This window comes from Gymnoscopelus braueri (assembly GCF_963280865.1).
Source record: "Gymnoscopelus braueri genome assembly, chromosome: 18".
In the NCBI taxonomy this organism is placed as follows: Eukaryota; Metazoa; Chordata; class Actinopteri; order Myctophiformes; family Myctophidae; genus Gymnoscopelus; species Gymnoscopelus braueri.
This window is the reverse complement of record NC_137618.1, coordinates 9,078,000-9,099,867: the sequence shown is the minus strand read 5'-3', so window position 1 is coordinate 9,099,867 and position 21,868 is coordinate 9,078,000. Positions and strand designations below refer to the sequence as shown.

Below are 21,868 nucleotides of genomic sequence, written 5' to 3'. Positions count from 1 at the left end.
TATCATTGACATTATCTACATGTATGTTCAGATCACCTGAAATTACTAAACAGTCAAATTCAGTGCAAATAATTGAAAGCATCTCAGTAAAGTGCTCAAGGAAATGTAGGGATCTTGGTGGCCTATATATAACTACATATAAAATACATGGAGAACATTTCATTTCCATTTTACATGCTAAATATTCAAAAGATAGGAACTCTCCAAATGACAGCTTTTTACAAATAAACATATCCTTGAAAAGGGCACATGTACCCCCACCTATTTTGCCCTGTCGTGCTTCAAATTCAAAAAGAAAATTTGGTGGGGCAGATTGAATAAGAACAGCATTTCCATCATCTGCCTCCAGCCAAATCTCTGTTAAAAACATAAAATCAAGCTTGTAAGAGGTTATAAAATCATTAATTAACCGAGACTTTGTACGCAGGGACCTAATATTAAAAAGGGCAAGTTTTAACATTGTTGGGACAGTGTCTGAGATACTTGATATGCAAGGGATATGAATCAGGTTAGTAGCATTGGCAGTTTCTACTGTGATCTGTTTATTTAATCTGTACATTGACACTATTGTGGTTATGTTATGAGCATTGTCAGTGATCTTAACATCAATATCAGAGATAGTAGGTGGTAAAGGTAGCCGTGGTGGTAAAAATGATGATATTACCGGGGCACCATTTTCATGATTACTTAGCTGCCCAAGCATAGACTGGGGTGAGAGTTGGAGGGGGTAAGTTAATTGAGCTACTGTAGAGCTTGGACATACATAGCATCAATTTGCAGGCATTTGGAGATATGAAAAGAGGGCTTGCAATGTATCAGAAATGTTCATAGAGAGCAGCTTGGCTCCAAACCTATTTAAATGTACTCCATCTCCATTGAAGAGGTCATATCTGTCATAAAAAAGAGTGAAGTTATCTATGTAGGGAATGTTCCAGAACCAACAGCATTCCTTCAGCCAAAGATGTAATTGGCGAAGGCGACTGTACTTCACATCCCCACGATTTAGACAGGGTAAGGGACCCGAAATGGCTAAGGTCTTACCAGTCTCCCAGAGAGTGTCCAGTAATCTATTAAAATCCTCTTTTATCAGTTCTGATGCACCAGCTTTGATGTCATTGGCTCCGATATGAACCACAATGGAGTCATAACACACCTCGGACAGCAGACGAGGTATCATAGTGTTCATGTCCTCCACTTTAGCACCAGGGTAGCACCTTGTCTCGCAGCCCTTCACAGAGACATAGCGGACAATTGAGTCACCAATAATAAGAGTGTCAGAGACAATAGGAGACAGAGTAGGAACAGGAACAGCTCTGTCGCCAGTAATAAGGGTGGCACAGTTTGTGATGGCTGCCATCTCAACAGCCATTCTTGTAGAGGTATAAATGGCCACCGCTCCATTTGCAGCGGCGCTGGCACCAGTAGGGACCCGATCAATACTCACAGCAACAGGAGCAGTGGTAGCAGCAGCCACTGATGCCTCCAGGTGTGTCAGCTCCAGAAATTGTGGGGAATCTGGAGCCTCCGAAGAGAGGTGAGGAGAACCTTGGTGGGCAAGAATACCTCCAGGTGACTCTGGGGAGAAGGATGTGGGATGATGATGATCAGCCATTTGAGGGAAATCCTCATTACTCAGGATGTTGAATCTGTTGGTCAGGTTCACATCACTCTGCTGGGGTTGATGATGAATGTTGGATGAAGAGGTGATATTTCCTCTGTGATGTCTGCGACTCCGGAATTGTCTCCAGGGCTCCAAACAATGGGGTGTTGAGGTGTTTTTGGGTCTTGCCCCCTGTCCCATCCAGGCTTGTGTATCTAGCCCAGGTTTAGAGAGTGGGGGGGCGATCTGGACAGGAAGTGTATCTTCTAAATCCTTATTAGGCCTATTATAGGCCTTGACAGATCCCCTATAAAGCTCACAAACTGTTTCTTCAAGAGCATTTAGTCTGACAACCAGGCGACGCTGCTCATCTTCCAGGCACAAACAATTGCCACAGCCTGAGGAGGTAGGGGAGAATTGTGGCATAATGTCTTTGTCTCTTCCTTAGGCTGCTTCAAGCACAGCAGATGAGGAAGAGTGTATCCACAAAATATCAGGAGTTGCAAAAACAATCCACAACTGTTGGTTGGCTATGCTCTTAGCTTGTCACTGACTTGTTGAATAGCACTTTGAATTAAAAACTTTAAAATCTATAGTATAGACTTACAGTTAAAAACAAATTGGAGTGGCAGGAGCCCAAACAATCCAACTACCAAACAGGAAACAGGAGACTCCTTTTACTGAACAAGCACTGAACAAGCACTCTATAGCAATGAGTACTATCAGAATATAGAGCTATTTAACACTTATTTTAACCAAAGAAAATCACTTACAGTGTTTCCCCTAGCCAGAAGCTGAAGGTGTGGGGGAGGATGCGTGGCGGCCAGATTTAAGGCGTGGCGGCCCGCCACTGCTTAATGCATATAGGGGAAACACTGACTTACCCTACCTTTAAGTGATATTTTTGTGAGCTTGTAGATTGGCTATTTAAAAAAGGCTGGGAACCATAGAGTTATCTGGGAACGTGGTTAGGTTGGAACAATAACACTGCCGTACAACCTGGAAATGGGATGATAAAGCCTTCTAAGGCTCTGGATAAAGCCAGGTGCCAGTGTTGGCATGTCTGCTTATTATAAGCAACTTTGGGCTTTTTAAGTGTACTTGCTTATTTAGGCTTGCTTCCAAAAACAATGATTACGATTTAAACCAGTGGTTCTCAAATATTTTCCTGATTTTCTTGTGTGCCAGCTAGGGAGCATTTGTGTTGTTAGAATGTTTCAAAAAATTCCAAATATTCCAAATTTTATCGCAAGAGTTTTTGAAAATGGCAGATCTGCAAGCTTGGTGCGTTGTGAGCTTGTAGATCGTTGAACACAGTTAAGAACATACCGTATCTACACTGGACAAGGACCCCTAATTGACATGTATTTGGCTGGGGACCCCTATGGAAGTCCATTGGTCCAAAAATAAATAAATAAATACAACAATGAAATACATTAAAAACGCAATGATACAAAAAACATAATGTAATAAATAAATACATTCATTTATTTATTAAGCTACATGATGCAGCTTTAAATGCTGACATATTTCAACTTTACCAACTGAAGGCTAACATACTAAAGAACGCTTCAAGAGTACTAAGAGACATCTGCTGAGAGTGACTGAGTGATGATGTAGTGTAGTGGTTTATTGATCAGACTCCTAGCACAGACATTCCATGTTCAAGCCCCAGTCTCCAATGTGCCTTCAATTATTTTGTGGGAATGACCCAAAATCATGTTCATGCAATGTCAATGTACAACGTTTCTTAACTCTGGGTAGCTCAGTTGAAAGAGCTCTCGACTCTGAACAACAAGGTCATGCGATCGCAACCTGGAAATGGCTAATCAGCATGTGTGTCTGTCTCCCTAGGGTCTAGTGCTGTAATAGGGATAGACTCCTGTGTTATTGGCTGTTGCTGACAATAAGCCCACTTGTAAAGTGCATGAGCCAAATGCCTTTAATTAATTTGGGGGAATGACCCATCACATTCATGTAATGTCAATGTACAAAGCTTAGTGTGCTTGGTTAGCTCTGTCGGAAGAGCTCTTGACTTCAGATCACAAGGTCATGGGATTGATTTCCAGCACAGGAAACTTGGCATCTGAGCAAACTGGCTTCCACGGGTCTAATAACTTTTTTGCCATTGACAATGCATTGCATTGGGCGCTTAAAGTTAAATATAAAAAAAACTACAAATTATTTCAAAGTAAAAATCTCAAGCATGCATGTCCACAGTAAGGTGGAATTTTTTAATTGTGAATCAAGTTTATAGTTTAAAGTATGAAGGAACAGTGAGGTGCCAAAGTTTTCAGATGTACGTTTTAAAAACTACAAAACATTTCAAAGTAAAAGGTTCAAGCATTTGTGTCCACAGTAAGATGAATTATAAAAAGTGTGAATGGAGTTTCTAGGTGAAAGTGCTTTTTGAGGTGCCAAAACTTTTAAAGGAGTATATTTCTAAAACTATGAAACATTTCAAAGATTCGTTTTCAGGCAAACATGTTCACAGTAAGATGAACATTTTAAATTTTGAATGGGGTTTCTAGGTGTAAGTATGTACAGTAGGACTAGTAGCCTGCCAAAGTTTGTACTTTGCTTATTGTCAGCAACAGCCAAGAACACAGGAGTCTATCCCTGTTACAGCACTAGAACCCAGGGAGCCAGATTGCTCACATGCTGATTTGCCAGTTCCAGGAGTTGATCGTATGACCTTGTTGTTCAGAGTCAAGAGCTCTTCCAACTGAGCTACCCAGACGCAAGAAACATTGTACATTGATGATGAACGTGATGGGTCATTCACCCCAAAATAATTAAAGGAACTTGGCTCATGCACTTTGTAATGTTTTAGTACTCTAGCATTGAAATAGGAGACCTGGGATTTGAACAGGGGATCTCTGTGCTGAGAGCCTTATCATCAGACCACTACACCATCTCTCAGTCACTCGAGGCAGATGTCTCTTGTATTTTTGAAGCTTTCTCTTTTGTATGTTAGCCTTTATCAAGGGGCGGCAGTGGTTCAGGGGTAGAGTGGCCGGTAGAATGGCCCGATGGAAGCCGTGAGGTTTCCAGTTCGATCCAGTGTCCCTGAGCAAGACGCTGAACCCCTAATTGCTCCTGATGAGCAAATTGGTGCCTTGCATGATTTCCTCCGCCATGTGTGTGTGAATGTAATGCACAATCTATGTAAAGCGCTATATAAATGCACCATTTATATATTTACCACTTTAGGTAAAGTTGAAAAGCAATGAACTAAGGACTGGAGTATTTCAATTTTACAAAGTCTAACATACACACAGTGGAGCATTGGTTAAGATACAGACCTTGCACACAGAAGGTTGTAGGTTCAAAACCAGCAATGACATTTTTCCAAGTTTGCACCCAGCTCTTGTACCTGTACCTCTAATTTTTCACTTAACAAGCAAGAGAACAGAATTAGTATGAACCACTGTAGTGCAGTGGTTAAAATACAGGGCTTGCAACCAGCAGATTCCTGGTTCAAAACCAACAAGCACATTTTCCAAGTTTGTACCTGCATTACCACAAGCACAAGTTTTACCTGGCTCTTGTAACCTTGCCTTTCACTGAAAACCCCATAATAGAACTAACTAAGTGTTAATCACAGTGGAGCAGTGGTTATAGATACAAGATACAAGCCTTGCACACAGGAGGTTCTGAGTTCAAAACCGGCAAGGAATTCTTTCCAACTTTTACGTGTCTCTTTCACCTTTATCTAATCTTTCAATTAACAACATGCAAGTGAACAGAATAAGTATAACTTACAGAGGTGCAGTGGTTAAAGTACAGGACTTGTAACCAGAAGGTTGCTGGTTCAGATACGATAAAGACATTTTTCAAACTTTTACCTGACTCCTGCACCTTTATCTCAACTTTCAGTAAAGAGCACACAAGAGAACAAACCATGTAAGACCTATGATGGTGCAGTGTTGAAGATACAGGGCTTGCAACCAGAATGTTGTTGGTTCAAATCCAACAAGGACATTTTTGTCCAACTTTTACCTGACTCTTGCACCTTTATCTAATCTTTCATTGATGACCGCGCAAGAGAACGGAACATGTAAGGGCCACGGTGGAGCAGTGGTGAAGATACAGAATAATCAAACAGAAGGTTCTTAGTTTGAATCCAACAATGAAATTTTTCCAAGTTTGCACCCAACTCTTGTACCTCTAATCGTTCACTTAACAAGCAAGAGAACAGAATTAGTATGAACCACTGCAGTCTAGTGGTTAGACTACAGGGCTTGCAACCAGCAGATTCCTGGTTCAAAACCAACAAGCACATTTTCCAAGTTTGTGCCTGCATTACCACAAGCAGAACCTTTTGTTGTTGTTTTTTTGTCTTTTTTACATTTTCCCACGTTTTACCTGGCTCTTGTAACCTAGTATTTCACTGAAAACCGCATAATAGAACTAATTAAGTGTTAATCACAGTGGAGCAGAGGTTAAGATACAGGCCTATAACACAGAGGGTTCTGAGTTCAAAACCAGCAAGGAATTCTTTCCAACTTTTACGTGGCTCTTTCACCTTTATCTAATCTTTTAATCAACAACATGCAAGTGAACAATATAGGCATAACTTACAGCGGTGCAGTGGTTAAGATACAAGGCTTGTAACCAGAAGGTTGCCAGTTCAAATCCAACAAAGATTCTTTTTTTTTACTTTTACCTGACTCCTGCACCTTTATCTCAACTTTCAGTGAATTCCACCTAAGAGAACAAACTAAGTAAGAGCTATGATGGTGCAGTGGTGAAGATACAGGGCTTGCAACCAGAGGGTTGCCTGTTCAAATCCAACAAAGACTTTTTTCGAACTTTTACCTGATTCCTGCACCTTTATCTCAACTTTCAGTGAACTGCACGCAAGAGAACAAGCCAACTAAGAGCTATGATGGTGCAGTGGTGAAGATACGGGGCTTGCAACCAGAAGGTTGCCGGTTTAAATCCAACGAAGACTTTTTTCAAACTTTTACCTGACTACTGCACCTTTATCTCAACTTTCAGTGAACAGCACCTAAGAGAACAAACTACGTAAGAGCTATGATGGTGCAGTGGTGAAGATACAGGGCTACCAACCAATAAGTAGCCAGTTCAAACCCGACAAAGACTTTTTTTTTCAACTTTTACCTGACTCCTGCACCTTTATCTCAACTTTCAGTGAAGTGCATGCAAGAGAACAAGCCAACTAAGAGCTATGATGGTGCAGTGGTGAAGATACGGGGCTTGCAACCATAAGGTTGCCGGTTCAAATCCAGGAAAGACTTTTTTCGAACTTTTACCTGATTCCTGCACCTTTATCTCAACTTTCAGTGAATAGCACGCAAGAGAACACATTAGGAAAGAGCTATGATGGTGCAGTGGTGAAGATACAGGGCTTGCAACCAGTAGATTGCCAGTTCAAATCCAACAAAGACTTTTTTTCAAACTTTTACCTGACTCCTGCACTTTTATCTAAACTTTCAGTGAACTGCACGCAAGAGAACAATCTAAGCAAGAGCTACGATGGTGCAGTGGTGTAGATACAGGGCTTGCAACCAGAAGGTTGTTGGTTCAAATCCAACAAGGACATTTTTCCAAGTTTGTATTTGGCTCTTGTACCTGTACCTCTAATCCTTCACAAGCAAGAGAACAGATTAAGTATGAACCACTGTGGTACAGTGGTTAAGATAAACGCCTCGGAGTGCAAAGACTGTGAGTTCAAACCTCACAGATGATGAAAGAGAAAGCCAGAAAGATGGTAAAAGAGGAACCCCGAAAGATGGTAAAAGAGAAATCCCAAAAGATGGTAAAAGAGAAACTCCAAAAGATGGTAAAAGAGAAACCCCGAAAGATGGTAAAAGAGAAATCCCAAAAGATGGTAGAAGAGAAACTCCGAAAGATGGTAAAAGAGTAACCCCGAAAGATGGTAAAAGAGAAATCCTGAAAGATGGTAACTGGTAAAAGAGAGCCTCGGACCATGGTGACAATCAGTGAGAGAAATGACAGAGGAAACATCAGCAAGCGACGCCTCGACACAAACGAGATTCCCACAGCAACGGCTCAAGATGGCAGAGATGAAAGAAGACGACGCCTCGACACGAACGAGATTCCCACAGCAACAACTCAAGATGGCAGAGATGAAAGGAGGCAGAGAGTTGAGTGGGAAAAAGCTTTTTTTTTAATAAAATTTCTTTTGGGGAATTTTAAGCCCCTCCCTCTACAACCTGAGGAAGGCGGGCTAAATCCATCCTCCTCTTCTTATGAACAAAAAGCTACAACTGTTATAGCCGGGGTTCAAACCCCCAACCTCCTACGTATGAATCCTGTGCTGTACCTTCACACCACCAGACCTTTCATATTAAGATAATATTTAAGGTGATATTTGACATTGAAAGCAGAGATGGCAGGTTAAAAGATACAAATATTCAAATGTTTAAATATTTGCATATTAATATTAGATTTATTCATATTTAAGTAATTTGATTATTAGTTTTAGATGACCAAAACTTTTCAAGTTGTTTTCTAATCAAACACATTAGCTTTTAGGTCTTTAAATTAAAAAAATATTAGTGGCTAAGGACATAAGGATTGTCAGACAGTGTGGTATTACACCCATACGTAAACCTCTCTCTGATTAGCTGAAATGAGGTTAACTTATCACTCATGGCATGCAGCATATCACATTAATGAAGCTGAGCCAAATAGTTATCAACTACATTGTTTTTTTAACTGATTTAAGACAGCATTGTGTCTGTTTGATTTGAAATTTACATTAAATTGATGCCAACCACTTCCAAAACCTCTACTAATACTCATACTATATCAATATAACCATCAATATAGTAAAACCTCATGTCATAGGACACTACATAGTATCCCATGACAACATACAGTAATATAATACTGTAAAAAAACATGAACATGAACCTAACTAACCCTATGTCGTCAAAAACCATGACATTTTGATTTAAAGACATCTTTATTGACACAAATGCATAATGAATAAACATCTGTCAAAAGGATCTCCATCGTGGTCCTTTTTTGTGTGTGTGTGTGTGTGTGTGCACGCACGCACGCGCGTGTTGGGAGGAGAGCAGATCATTATTACAAAAAACTAAATCAATAGTAAATTAATTAATACAATTTCCAATTAACCACACAACTAAAATAACATTAACATTGTGTTCTCTTGGCCTTTGATAACACTAGAAATTACAGTTACAAGTAATAGTACGGAATTTCATATTTACTTGAGTAAAAGTACATAAGTATTGGTATCAAAATGTATTTAAGTACCAAAAGTAGAAAGTATTCATTATGCAGAATGTCCCATTTCACAAGTTTTAAAATGTATAAATAATAAATAAATCTTTTGAAAAAAGCCGATCTACAAGCTCACAATGCGTCGCATCGTGACACATTGTGAGCTTGTAGATCTGCCATTTTCAAATGGCCAAAATGTATATAGGGCTGAAGTGGTTAATGTATGTTTTGTAAGAATGATCTAAATCTACAAAGTAACTAGTAACTCAAGTTTTAGAATAATTGTAGAGTAAAAGTACAATATCTGCCTCTGAGATCCAATCTGAAAATTGGATATACTCCAGTAAAGTCCAAAATACCTCAAACTTGTACTTAAGTACTCAGTGCTTGAGTAAAATGTACTTAGTTACTTTACACCACTGCCCTCTGGTAACATTCTGGCAGGGTGTGGTGTTATATAGGGTGGTGTCAGGGTATATTCTTGTGGTGTTAGGGTTACATTCTTACCCTCTGGTAATTCAACCAGGGTGTGCATGGTCTATAGAAGGTGGAGTTCTCTGCATCAGGATCCTGATCCACTCCCTCAACAATGGATCCACACTGAGGTCAAACACAAAGGTCATAGGTCACAAACCAATGCACACCGTGATATTTATAATCCATTCATTTCACTGTTGCTCTTTTACAACAGTAGAATAATGATCAGATCCTAGATCAGCAACAGCGGTGTAGCTATAGACCAGGGGTGATGCAACTTTGATGATGAAGAGGGCCACTATATTTCCACACTCACTCCAGAGGGCCACATTGTATACTGTTGGGCAGATGCACCTCTTATCTCTATATAAATGTGTAAATGAATGCCATACTTCGCCATTCTATGTCACACAAAAGTAGCAAAAATAGCCGATCTACAAGCTCAAAATCTGCTATTTTTGCTACTTTTGAATTGGAATCCTATTTTTTTTTGTGCTATTTTTGAATTGGAATCCTGAAAAGTAAAATGTTTATTTAATTTCAAATGCATTTAGTTATACTTATGTTAACTTGTTGAACTTAAATACAAACACATTGGACATAAAAAAGACAATAGAAGTGTAATACTAGTCATTAAGCTACTAATATAGACTGAAGTAATTAAAGCAGGTCATGTTTGCATGTTTGGAATTGTAACAGCTGAAATCAATAATATATCAGTATTCTGATATTAACCTGCGTGCCGCATTAAAAGGTGGGGGCTGCATGTGGCCCCCGGGCCGCCAGTTGCCCATGTATGCTATAGACAGTGCAGGCAGAGTGGTCACACTGGGGCTCGTAGGCTGGGGGGGTCCCGTGGGGTGGGTGTCCTGTGGGGTGGGTGTCCCGTGGGGTGGGTGTTCTGTGGGGTGGGTGTTCTGTGGGGTGGGGGTCCCGTGGGGTGGGGGTCAAGAATGGCTTTATGACTGATTCAGATTGCACCTCTAAAGTACGCCTGTGTTCAAAGAAGTTAACAACTCACATTAAATTATAGTCAGTGTCCTGCTGCCACTTGCTATATACAGTGTGTGTATATGCACACACACACACACACACACACACACACACACACACACACACACACACACACACACACACACACACACACACACACACACACACACACAGATGGTTTTCATTTGCCTTTCTTGTCTTGTTCTAGTAAAACAATCTGATAACTAAATTACATGCTTAATTTGGGGCAAAGGTTCTTCCTCGACCAACTGGGAGAGTGGGTGCAAAGTTTATCCGAAAATAGCAGATCTACAAGCTCACAATGCGTCTGCGACACGTTGTGAGCACGCACATCGGCTATTTTCGGCAAAGAGGTTTGGAGTAGAGGTAAAAAAGGACAGACCAAGTACAGAGCCAAAGGTGAAGTTTACAAAGTATTGAGGGTTTAAGAGGTTAAATGTCTGAAAAACACATTTAACATGAATCCAACATGTAGGGACAACACACCAAGGTTCTGAATGAATGAGAGCTGACTGTCCAGGACAACACCAAGGTTCTGAATCAGGGGTGATGCAACTTTGATGATGCAGAGGGCCATTATATTTCCACTCACTCCAGAGGGCCACATTGCATATACCGTACTGTTGGGCAAATTAATGCTGTACTTCGCCATTCTATGTCACAAAAAAGTAGCAAAAATAGACAATGAATTTCTTTATACTAGTCATTAAGCTACTAATAAAGCGGGTCATGTTTGCGTGTTTGGAATTGTAACAGCTGAAAGCAATAATATATCAGTATACCAATATTAACCTGCGGCCCGCATTAAGTGAAGGTGGGGGCCCATTAAGTGAATGTGGCCCCCGGGCCGCCAGTTGCCCATGTATGTTCTGAATGAATGAGATCGGACTGTCCAGGACAACACCAAGGCTCTGAATGAGAGCTGACTGTCCAGGACAACACCGAGGCTCTTGGCCGTTGGAACAGAAGCCACCAGGGAGTTGTCTATGGAAACAATGAGGTCCTGCATGGAGCAGGACTTACCTGAGAAGAAGAGAAGCTCAGTCTCGTCTGGGTTTAGCTTGAGGTGGTGAGAAGACAAAACATCCACTGTGAGATGTCAGCCAGACATGCAGCGATGCACTCTTCAACCTGAGTGGCAGGAGGTGGACAGAGAAACAGTTGAGTGGTGTAAAGTAACTAAGTACAAGTACTCAAGTGTTGCACTTAAGTACAATTTTAAGGTATTTTTTACTTTACTGGAGTATGTCCAATGTTCAGTACTTTAACTTCTACTCCACAACATCTCAGAGGAAAATATTATACTTTTACTCCACTACAATTATTTGACTAGTTACTAGTTACTTTGTAGATTTTGATTATTATTACAAAACATACATCAGAACCACTTTAGGGCGCGCTCCCACCAAGAGTTGGCTGGCCGCTGTTAAACGCAGGTTGTGCGCGGCCACAGTTTTTTGCAGCCAGCGGATTCTAAAAAACGGGAGTGTCGCGCCTGTCACTCACTTTCAGGACCCTCCCCGTAGCCCGCACTGCCTACTGCCTTGAGCACATAGAGGTATAATATAACTAGAGGGCGAATTGCCCCGCCCCCAGCTATCATTTCAATGAATGTGCTCAGTGGCGTTTTGAAGCACCCGGAAACCTGCCGGAAGTAGAATTATTGGTTCGATTTTGTATCCCCATAGACTTATGAGCATGCGCACTAGTGTCCTTTTTGCGTTCTACGGCAGCCCGTGTGTCAAGGATTGAACGCGAGATATTTATTTTATACAAATGTAAATGCATATGTATGTATGTATAATATGTTTACATATTTATATGTATAAATATAAATATCTGTCAGTATGTTTTGCGCGTGCATGTATTTCTCCCCGCCTGCAGTTCCAGCTTTGGCCACTGGGGTGGCAGCTTCAATGTTTCTCAGCAACTCTGGGGGCTTGCTTGAGCACCATGTTGCTTCCTGAGTCTTGAGACAGTCCGCCTTCAACTCACCCGATTGGACAGAGGGAGAAAATCAGCGCCTGCCTCCAGCAGTTTTATGCTTAGTCGCGGAGAGCAGATAAACGCAAGGTCTGCCGACTAGCGGAAAAATCTGCTCTTGCGTGAATCAACGCATTTGCATTGACAATGCATTGGCAGATTCTGCAAACAGCGGCCAGCCAACTCTTGGTGGGAGCGCGCCCTTAGCCCTGAATTCATTTCGGCCATTTGAAAATAGCCGATCTACAAAATCAAAATGCGTCGCATCATTGTTAGCTCTTAGATCGGCTATTTTCAAAAGATCTATATACATTTGAAAACTTGAAACGGGACATTCTGCATAATGAGTACTTTTACTTTTGGTACTTAAGTATATTTTGACACCAATCATTTTGTACTTTTTTTAAAAATGTGTATGTATTTTTTATCCCACGATTTTGCAACCCTTTTTCACCCAGTGCCAATTGTCTAAGTAATCCTGGCCACTACACTCCCCCTGCCAGCCTAGGGATCCCAGAGCCGAGCTCATACCTCCTTCAATGCATGAGAGCCAAGTAGCCTTCTTATCACCTGACAGGGGGGAGTTTCCCCGGTAGGACGTAGCGTGTGGAAGGAACACGTTATTCCAACCAGTTCCTTTCCCCTCCATCAGGCGCCCTGGCTAACAAGGGGGAGGCGGTATAGCGACCAGGATTACTGCATGTTTTTGTGAGGGTACCTATCCTAGGGGACACAGGGAGAACATGTAAACTACACACAGAAAGGCCCTTTCACCAACCCCACCGAATGATGGGCGTTGATGACGCGGGAATCACAGCGGGACAGCCAGCGCCCACAGCGGGAATCGAAACCAGGACCTTCTAGCCCTACCAACTGCGCCACCGCGACCCCTATACTTTTGTACTTTTACTCAAGTAAAATTTGTAATTCCTGACTTTTACTTGTAATCGAGTATTTCTACATTGTGGTATTGATACTTTTAAAGAATTTGAGTACTTTTTCCACCACTGGTTTTTACAACTGTTACAATCAACCAATAGTGAGGAGTATAAGGATCAGATCCTAGATCAGTGTCACAATCATGACATTTCACTTGACAATTCATTGTCATACAATGATTACACAATTGAACAGGTATCAGTCATTGTCAGTCATTTCTTTATAAGTTATTTGCTATATGAGATTTTTGTTTATAAAGCCTAAAAGCTAAACAGAAATGTAATTTATATACTGTATTCCAAGGAAAAATACTTAAATTAATGTAATTGTCTTTTTCCTTTGAACACAATATAAATGACATTTCCGTTTAGCTTTTAGGCTTTGTAGACAGAAATGTCATGATGGCAAATAACTTAAATATACACAGAAATGACTGACAATGACTGACACCAATAATCAAAATAAATAATACTATGGCCAAAATAGGCGATTATGTAATAATTGTGACAGGCCTATACAGTCACATCAGTGACTGTGGTGTAAAGTAACTAAGTACATCTTGGTCTACAAGATACACCACAACATTGGGATACCCATGTACCTGTCAAAATACTTCAAATACGTAAATTCCACAAGTCCAGATCACAACACCAGAGGCAGCTCCACTGATCATGTCCAACCCCCCCCCCCCCTCCGCGAACTGTTTATTGTACATATTTCTTATTTTCCACTGTTTATTGTACATATTTCTTATTTTCCTATGTTTATTGTACATATTTCTTATTTTCCACTGTTTATTGTACATATTTCTTATTTTCCTATGTTTATTGTACATATTTCTTATTTTCCACTGTTTATTGTACATATTTCTTATTTTCCACTGTTTATTGTTCATATCTTATTTTCCACTGTTTATTGTACATATTTCTTATTTCCCACTGTTTATTGTACATATTTCTTATTTTCCACTGTTTATTGTACATATTTCTTATTTTCCTATGTTTATTGTACATATTTCTTATTTTCCTATGTTTATTGTACATATTTCTTATTTTCCTATGTTAATTGTACATATTTCTTATTTTCCACTGTTTATTGTACATATTTCTTATTTTCCACTGTTTATTGTACATATTTCTTATTTTCCACTGTTTATTGTACATATTTCTTATTTTCCTATGTTTATTGTACATATTTCTTATTTTCCACTGTTTATTGTACATATTTCTTATTTTCCTATGTTTATTGTACATATTTCTTATTTTCCTATGTTAATTGTACATATTTCTTATTTTCCACTGTTTATTGTACACATTTCTTATTTTCCACTGTTTATTGTACATATTTCTTATTTTCCACTGTTTATTGTACATATTTCTTATTTTCCTATGTTTATTGTACATATTTCTTATTTTCCACTGTTTATTGTACATATTTCTTATTTTCCATACCAGTAACCTGTAAGCTGATTGTATGATGTTCTACACAGTAGTGTATATCTGTCTGTTTTCTTAAATGTCATCATGATTTGAGTGCGTGGGGATCTCATTTTAAACAAGCCATCGTGCTTTTATGAGCGATCCAGTTTAGAGGACCTTGTATTGTTAACTGTACTTCCATGTACTTTTTCCATGTCTCTCTAAATAAAGTACTTAATTCATTCACTTAATTCATTCTTTCATTCACATTTACTCAAGGACAGTACTTAAGTACAATTATGAGGTATTTTGGAGTATTTCCAATTGTCTATATTTTTACTTCTACTCCCCTACATCTCAGAGGCAAATATTATACTTTTACTCCACTACAATTATTTAAAAACTTTAGTTACTAGTTACTTTGTAGATTTGAATTATTATTACAAAACATACATTAACCACTTCAGTCCTATTTAAACTTTGGCTATTTGAAAATAGTCGATCTACAAGGTCTTGTGAGCTTGTTGTAGATCTGCTATTTTCAAAATATTTTATATAATATTTATTTAATATTTTATATCCTATCCTTTAACTAAATGTCCATGTCATTACAGTTCATACTCACTCAGAAACGTGTTGAAATGTCTCACACACTCTCTTCTCCAGCAGTGTTCAGTCAGCAAATATAACGGAGCAAATATAAGACTTCCGGTGGACGATCTCTTCAGAATAAGAGTACCCTCTAGAGTAAAAAGAAACCATTGAAAACCATTGAAAAACGGTTCATTTGCACATTAAAACTATAAATTAAGCATTTAAACGAAGCTATATATCACATATTATGTTTCTGTGTAACAAAAACGGATTTAAAACATTAATTATTTATCTAAATTGATAGATGCTGTTCAAAGGAGTGCATAGCCTATACAAATTGGACACTGGACAGGAGACGGTGCTTAGTGCCGGAACTTCTGAGGTACGCACGCGTTCGGGGAGACCCCCTCTACACAGCCACACTCTCCGCTAAGCGGGAGAGGTGTATTTGGAAAAGTGGCGGGCCGTCCAGTGAGGTCAGGGGTCAGAAAAGGGCCCTTTTCAGTGCATAGCCTATACAAATTGGACACTGGACAGGAGACGGTGCTTAGTGCCGGAACTTCTGAGGTACGCACGCGTTCGGGGAGACCCCCTCTACACAGCCACACTCTCCGCTAAGCGGGAGAGGTGTATTTGGAAAAGTGGCGGGCCGTCCAGTGAGGTCAGGGGTCAGAAAAGGGCCCTTTTCAGTGCATAGCCTATACAAATTGGACACTGGACAGGAGACGGTGCTTAGTGCCGGAACTTCTGAGGTACGCACGCGTTCGGGGAGACCCCCTCTACACAGCCACACTCTCCGCTAAGCGGGAGAGGTGTATTTGGAAAAGTGGCGGGCCGTCCAGTGAGGTCAGGGGTCAGAAAAGGGCCCTTTTCAGTGCATAGCCTATACAAATTGGACACTGGACAGGAGACGGTGCTTAGTGCCGGAACTTCTGAGGTACGCACGCGTTCGGGGAGACCCCCTCTACACAGCCACACTCTCCGCTAAGCGGGAGAGGTGTATTTGGAAAAGTGGCGGGCCGTCCAGTGAGGTCAGGGGTCAGAAAAGGGCCCTTTTCAGTGCATAGCCTATACAAATTGGACACTGGACAGGAGACGGTGCTTAGTGCCGGAACTTCTGAGGTACGCACGCGTTCGGGGAGACCCCCTCTACACAGCCACACTCTCCGCTAAGCGGGAGAGGTGTATTTGGAAAAGTGGCGGGCCGTCCAGTGAGGTCAGGGGTCAGAAAAGGGCCCTTTTCAGTGCATAGCCTATACAAATTGGACACTGGACAGGAGACGGTGCTTAGTGCCGGAACTTCTGAGGTACGCACGCGTTCGGGGAGACCCCCTCTACACAGCCACACTCTCCGCTAAGCGGGAGAGGTGTATTTGGAAAAGTGGCGGGCCGTCCAGTGAGGTCAGGGGTCAGAAAAGGGCCCTTTTCAGTGCATAGCCTATACAAATTGGACACTGGACAGGAGACGGTGCTTAGTGCCGGAACTTCTGAGGTACGCACGCGTTCGGGGAGACCCCCTCTACACAGCCACACTCTCCGCTAAGCGGGAGAGGTGTATTTGGAAAAGTGGCGGGCCGTCCAGTGAGGTCAGGGGTCAGAAAAGGGCCCTTTTCAGTGCATAGCCTATACAAATTGGACACTGGACAGGAGACGGTGCTTAGTGCCGGAACTTCTGAGGTACGCACGCGTTCGGGGAGACCCCCTCTACACAGCCACACTCTCCGCTAAGCGGGAGAGGTGTATTTGGAAAAGTGGCGGGCCGTCCAGTGAGGTCAGGGGTCAGAAAAGGGCCCTTTTCAGTGCATAGCCTATACAAATTGGACACTGGACAGGAGACGGTGCTTAGTGCCGGAACTTCTGAGGTACGCACGCGTTCGGGGAGACCCCCTCTACACAGCCACACTCTCCGCTAAGCGGGAGAGGTGTATTTGGAAAAGTGGCGGGCCGTCCAGTGAGGTCAGGGGTCAGAAAAGGGCCCTTTTCAGTGCATAGCCTATACAAATTGGACACTGGACAGGAGACGGTGCTTAGTGCCGGAACTTCTGAGGTACGCACGCGTTCGGGGAGACCCCCTCTACACAGCCACACTCTCCGCTAAGCGGGAGAGGTGTATTTGGAAAAGTGGCGGGCCGTCCAGTGAGGTCAGGGGTCAGAAAAGGGCCCTTTTCAGTGCATAGCCTATACAAATTGGACACTGGACAGGAGACGGTGCTTAGTGCCGGAACTTCTGAGGTACGCACGCGTTCGGGGAGACCCCCTCTACACAGCCACACTCTCCGCTAAGCGGGAGAGGTGTATTTGGAAAAGTGGCGGGCCGTCCAGTGAGGTCAGGGGTCAGAAAAGGGCCCTTTTCAGTGCATAGCCTATACAAATTGGACACTGGACAGGAGACGGTGCTTAGTGCCGGAACTTCTGAGGTACGCACGCGTTCGGGGAGACCCCCTCTACACAGCCACACTCTCCGCTAAGCGGGAGAGGTGTATTTGGAAAAGTGGCGGGCCGTCCAGTGAGGTCAGGGGTCAGAAAAGGGCCCTTTTCAGTGCATAGCCTATACAAATTGGACACTGGACAGGAGACGGTGCTTAGTGCCGGAACTTCTGAGGTACGCACGCGTTCGGGGAGACCCCCTCTACACAGCCACACTCTCCGCTAAGCGGGAGAGGTGTATTTGGAAAAGTGGCGGGCCGTCCAGTGAGGTCAGGGGTCAGAAAAGGGCCCTTTTCAGTGCATAGCCTATACAAATTGGACACTGGACAGGAGACGGTGCTTAGTGCCGGAACTTCTGAGGTACGCACGCGTTCGGGGAGACCCCCTCTACACAGCCACACTCTCCGCTAAGCGGGAGAGGTGTATTTGGAAAAGTGGCGGGCCGTCCAGTGAGGTCAGGGGTCAGAAAAGGGCCCTTTTCAGTGCATAGCCTATACAAATTGGACACTGGACAGGAGACGGTGCTTAGTGCCGGAACTTCTGAGGTACGCACGCGTTCGGGGAGACCCCCTCTACACAGCCACACTCTCCGCTAAGCGGGAGAGGTGTATTTGGAAAAGTGGCGGGCCGTCCAGTGAGGTCAGGGGTCAGAAAAGGGCCCTTTTCAGTGCATAGCCTATACAAATTGGACACTGGACAGGAGACGGTGCTTAGTGCCGGAACTTCTGAGGTACGCACGCGTTCGGGGAGACCCCCTCTACACAGCCACACTCTCCGCTAAGCGGGAGAGGTGTATTTGGAAAAGTGGCGGGCCGTCCAGTGAGGTCAGGGGTCAGAAAAGGGCCCTTTTCAGTGCATAGCCTATACAAATTGGACACTGGACAGGAGACGGTGCTTAGTGCCGGAACTTCTGAGGTACGCACGCGTTCGGGGAGACCCCCTCTACACAGCCACACTCTCCGCTAAGCGGGAGAGGTGTATTTGGAAAAGTGGCGGGCCGTCCAGTGAGGTCAGGGGTCAGAAAAGGGCCCTTTTCAGTGCATAGCCTATACAAATTGGACACTGGACAGGAGACGGTGCTTAGTGCCGGAACTTCTGAGGTACGCACGCGTTCGGGGAGACCCCCTCTACACAGCCACACTCTCCGCTAAGCGGGAGAGGTGTATTTGGAAAAGTGGCGGGCCGTCCAGTGAGGTCAGGGGTCAGAAAAGGGCCCTTTTCAGTGCATAGCCTATACAAATTGGACACTGGACAGGAGACGGTGCTTAGAGCCGAATCTTTGCTATCTGCCTTTCCATTCACTATTCTCCAGCAGCGTAACAAGTACATTTTCATGCTATCTCCATTGAAGATATGCATACTGGCTTTCAAAAGCACTATGGACCTATCACTATTAATCTGCATGGGTGTTGTGTTGGCACCAAATATCTCCTTCTCTTTGCACCTCAATTCCGTGAGGAGCTCCTCTACAGCAGTCTGGGTGTGTTGTTCACTGATCATAAATGCTACAGGAGTTGAAGCGGACGAAGTGGATGAACTTACTACAATCTCATAATACAAAATCCTTTTCTTTGTTAGTTTACTCTTAATGATTCCCCCAGTGGCATCCCATGATGCAGCGCTGTCCTTAATCACATCGTGCCACAGTCTCACTCCTGCTTCACTAAAACATATAACCTTAAGGGGACTAACTTTAATAAGTTGAATGAATCCTTTTACAACTACACTTTCTGTGTCTTCATCTTCCCAGTGAGCTTTCAGTAGGCGCAGAGCTGTAATCTCATCATCATTCATCCAGCTTAGTTTGCGATGTTCATGTTTGACCTTTCTAAACGGAGCGGAGTCTCTACCCACTCCACTTCGATTACCAGCTATTAAAGACCTAGGATCTGCCTTTCCTACTGCATCGACGTAAGCACAATATGGCGATTTGTCCTTCATTGATATCCCTAACTCCTTACGTTCTTGGCCCCTAACATATCTACTTCTCAATCTGTCCTTTGTGTGATATAGGTTGCCAGTGTAAACTATATGAAATATGCCCTCTTCGACTGAATGGAGAAGTATTTTGAAAGTCATCTCACATGAAGTATGCCGGCAGGAGCCATTGATCGTGAGACATGGCTTGTATGTTTTTCTGGTGGTAGCAATAGAAAAGTTGTGATTAGCAAAACGTATTATACAGTAAGGATTTGATTCCTTCAGCTTTCTGGCAAATAACTCTTGCCATTCAAACCTCGTAAAATGTTTACTTCCTTTGGGTCTGTAGGAGTGAAACATTTTCCAATCAGAAGCCTGCAAAGTAAAGCTAGCAGGTTCAAGGGCATCGTGTTTGAAGGGTCCTAATGTTGCACCAGGTCCCATGACACTCTGAACAGTACTAATATCTAGAGTCTGCATTTGTATGTCATCCTGTTCATCTAAAGGGCTCTCACTAAGTGCATAGGCGTGATCTACCGGTATTTCCACAACAAGAACTTCATCTACAGGGCTCTCATGAAGTGCAGGAGAGTTATTTATTTCCACAAAAGGCTCTTCGTCTTCGTCAAGAAGTGCAGGGGAATGGTGATCTATTTCTGTGATGTGATTGTGATTTGTGATTTCTATTTCACGTTCCACAAAAGGCTGTTCAACTACAGGGCTGTCTTGCACAACAAACTTTTCCTCCTGGTGCACAACAACTGGCTTTGGCTGCACCTGAACACGGCTATTTTTGTCTGTATATAAAATCCCCTGTATCAATGTCTCATGATTGCAAGTGGTGGATAAACACGCATACGTAAGGGTGTCAACGTCTCGACTCGGTGAAACTCCCACACAGTCCATATGATACCAGCCTCCACAGAGATCACATTGAAGCATTGGTCTTTCTGGGTCATTTGGTGTTTCACAAATGCAATAGACATTTTTTTTTGTTTTTTTATTTGGCTTCACCCACTCATCACCTCCTAGTGGATCTCTGGCACGTCTTTTGCCCACACGCATTTTCATGGGTGTAGCAGATGTATTAGCTTGTAGACCCTCTGCAGCTATCTTGTCAGCTTTATCTGAATATGCACTAATATGTTTCTTCTCTGTGGTCAAGGTATCACCAATATCTGGACATCCACTATTGTCATCCATATCCTGTATGTTCCCAATATCAACTGAACAAGCAAGAGTAGTTGGGTCTCCCTCATCAAACAGATTAATAAGGCCTTTCACATCACCTCTATTTACTTGCCAAATTCTACGGAGATGTTTAACAGAAAGCATCTCTCTTTTTTGTGTACTAATTGGCCAACCAAGTTCTATTGCAACATCTCTCCAGAAGCTGACATTGTCTCTGTCTGTGTGTTGTTTTTGCATTGCGTGTATTGCTTTAGCAATGGGAAGATAATTCGTTAAGTCTTTCTGTCTATTTGTCTGTTTCAAAGCAAAGTTTTTGCTGCCACCACATAATTTCAACTTGTTATCTGTACGATTTGTGACTTTGTCCTTCTTATCACTGGCAATATCACTAATATCACTAACCCCAGCTCCAAAAGCTTTGCCTCTCTCCCCCTGCCTCTCTCTGCCTCTCTCTGCCTCTCTCCCCCTACTCTCCCCCATCTGCACCACTTCAACCACCTTTCCCTCGTTCAGCACTTCTAAAGCTTTGCCTCTCTCCCCCTGCCTCACTCTGCCTATTTCTACTTCCCCCCTACTCTCTCCCATCTGCACAACTTCAACCACATTTCCCTCGTTCAGCACTTCTACTGAGACTAAGCCAAGGCAGCCCTGATCCAAATCCCTGGCACTTAGCTTTTCAGTGAGCGGAGATGTCTTCTTCTTCTTCCTCCATCTGACCCTCTGGCGCATTGAAGGGATGGTGGGAGCATCATGAACTGGTGCAGTCGAGGCCCGGTAGCAGGAAGGAGAACAGACGACAGCAACAGAACGGACATACACAATGCTGCCCTTGTGTACAGCATCCTTAAATAAACATAAAATTAAAAGAAAAAATAAATAAAAGGCCTTCACATACTGTATGTAGAGTGAAATCTGCTTATAGCGATTCATTCAGAAATGAGCCAATTATACTATATATTACATGAATACTGTACATAAACATATTGTATATAGTGATGAAACTGACACTATATAAATATATAGTAATACAAGTACAAATTTAAATTAGATGGTAATCCGCATG

At 42.5% G+C, this 21,868-nt stretch overlaps 1 protein-coding gene across 1 annotated transcript in view; it reads right to left on the bottom strand.

The window, feature by feature from the left end:
• Positions 1–683: 683 nt before the first annotated feature.
• LOC308106201 (uncharacterized protein) overlaps positions 684–21,868 on the bottom strand; it is a gene marked incomplete at its 3' end in the record, with an annotated part of 22,907 nt that continues 1,722 nt past the window's right edge. The window contains exons 5-10 of the mRNA XM_080457258.1: positions 21,355–21,648; positions 11,261–11,393; positions 10,127–10,236; positions 9,350–9,442; positions 1,042–1,669; positions 684–706 (exon numbers count right to left, since the gene is read on the bottom strand). Of these exons, the coding sequence (XP_080313384.1) occupies positions 684–706; positions 1,042–1,669; positions 9,350–9,442; positions 10,127–10,236; positions 11,261–11,393; positions 21,355–21,648 (1,281 nt within the window). The remainder of the gene's footprint in view (positions 707–1,041; positions 1,670–9,349; positions 9,443–10,126; positions 10,237–11,260; positions 11,394–21,354; positions 21,649–21,868) is intronic.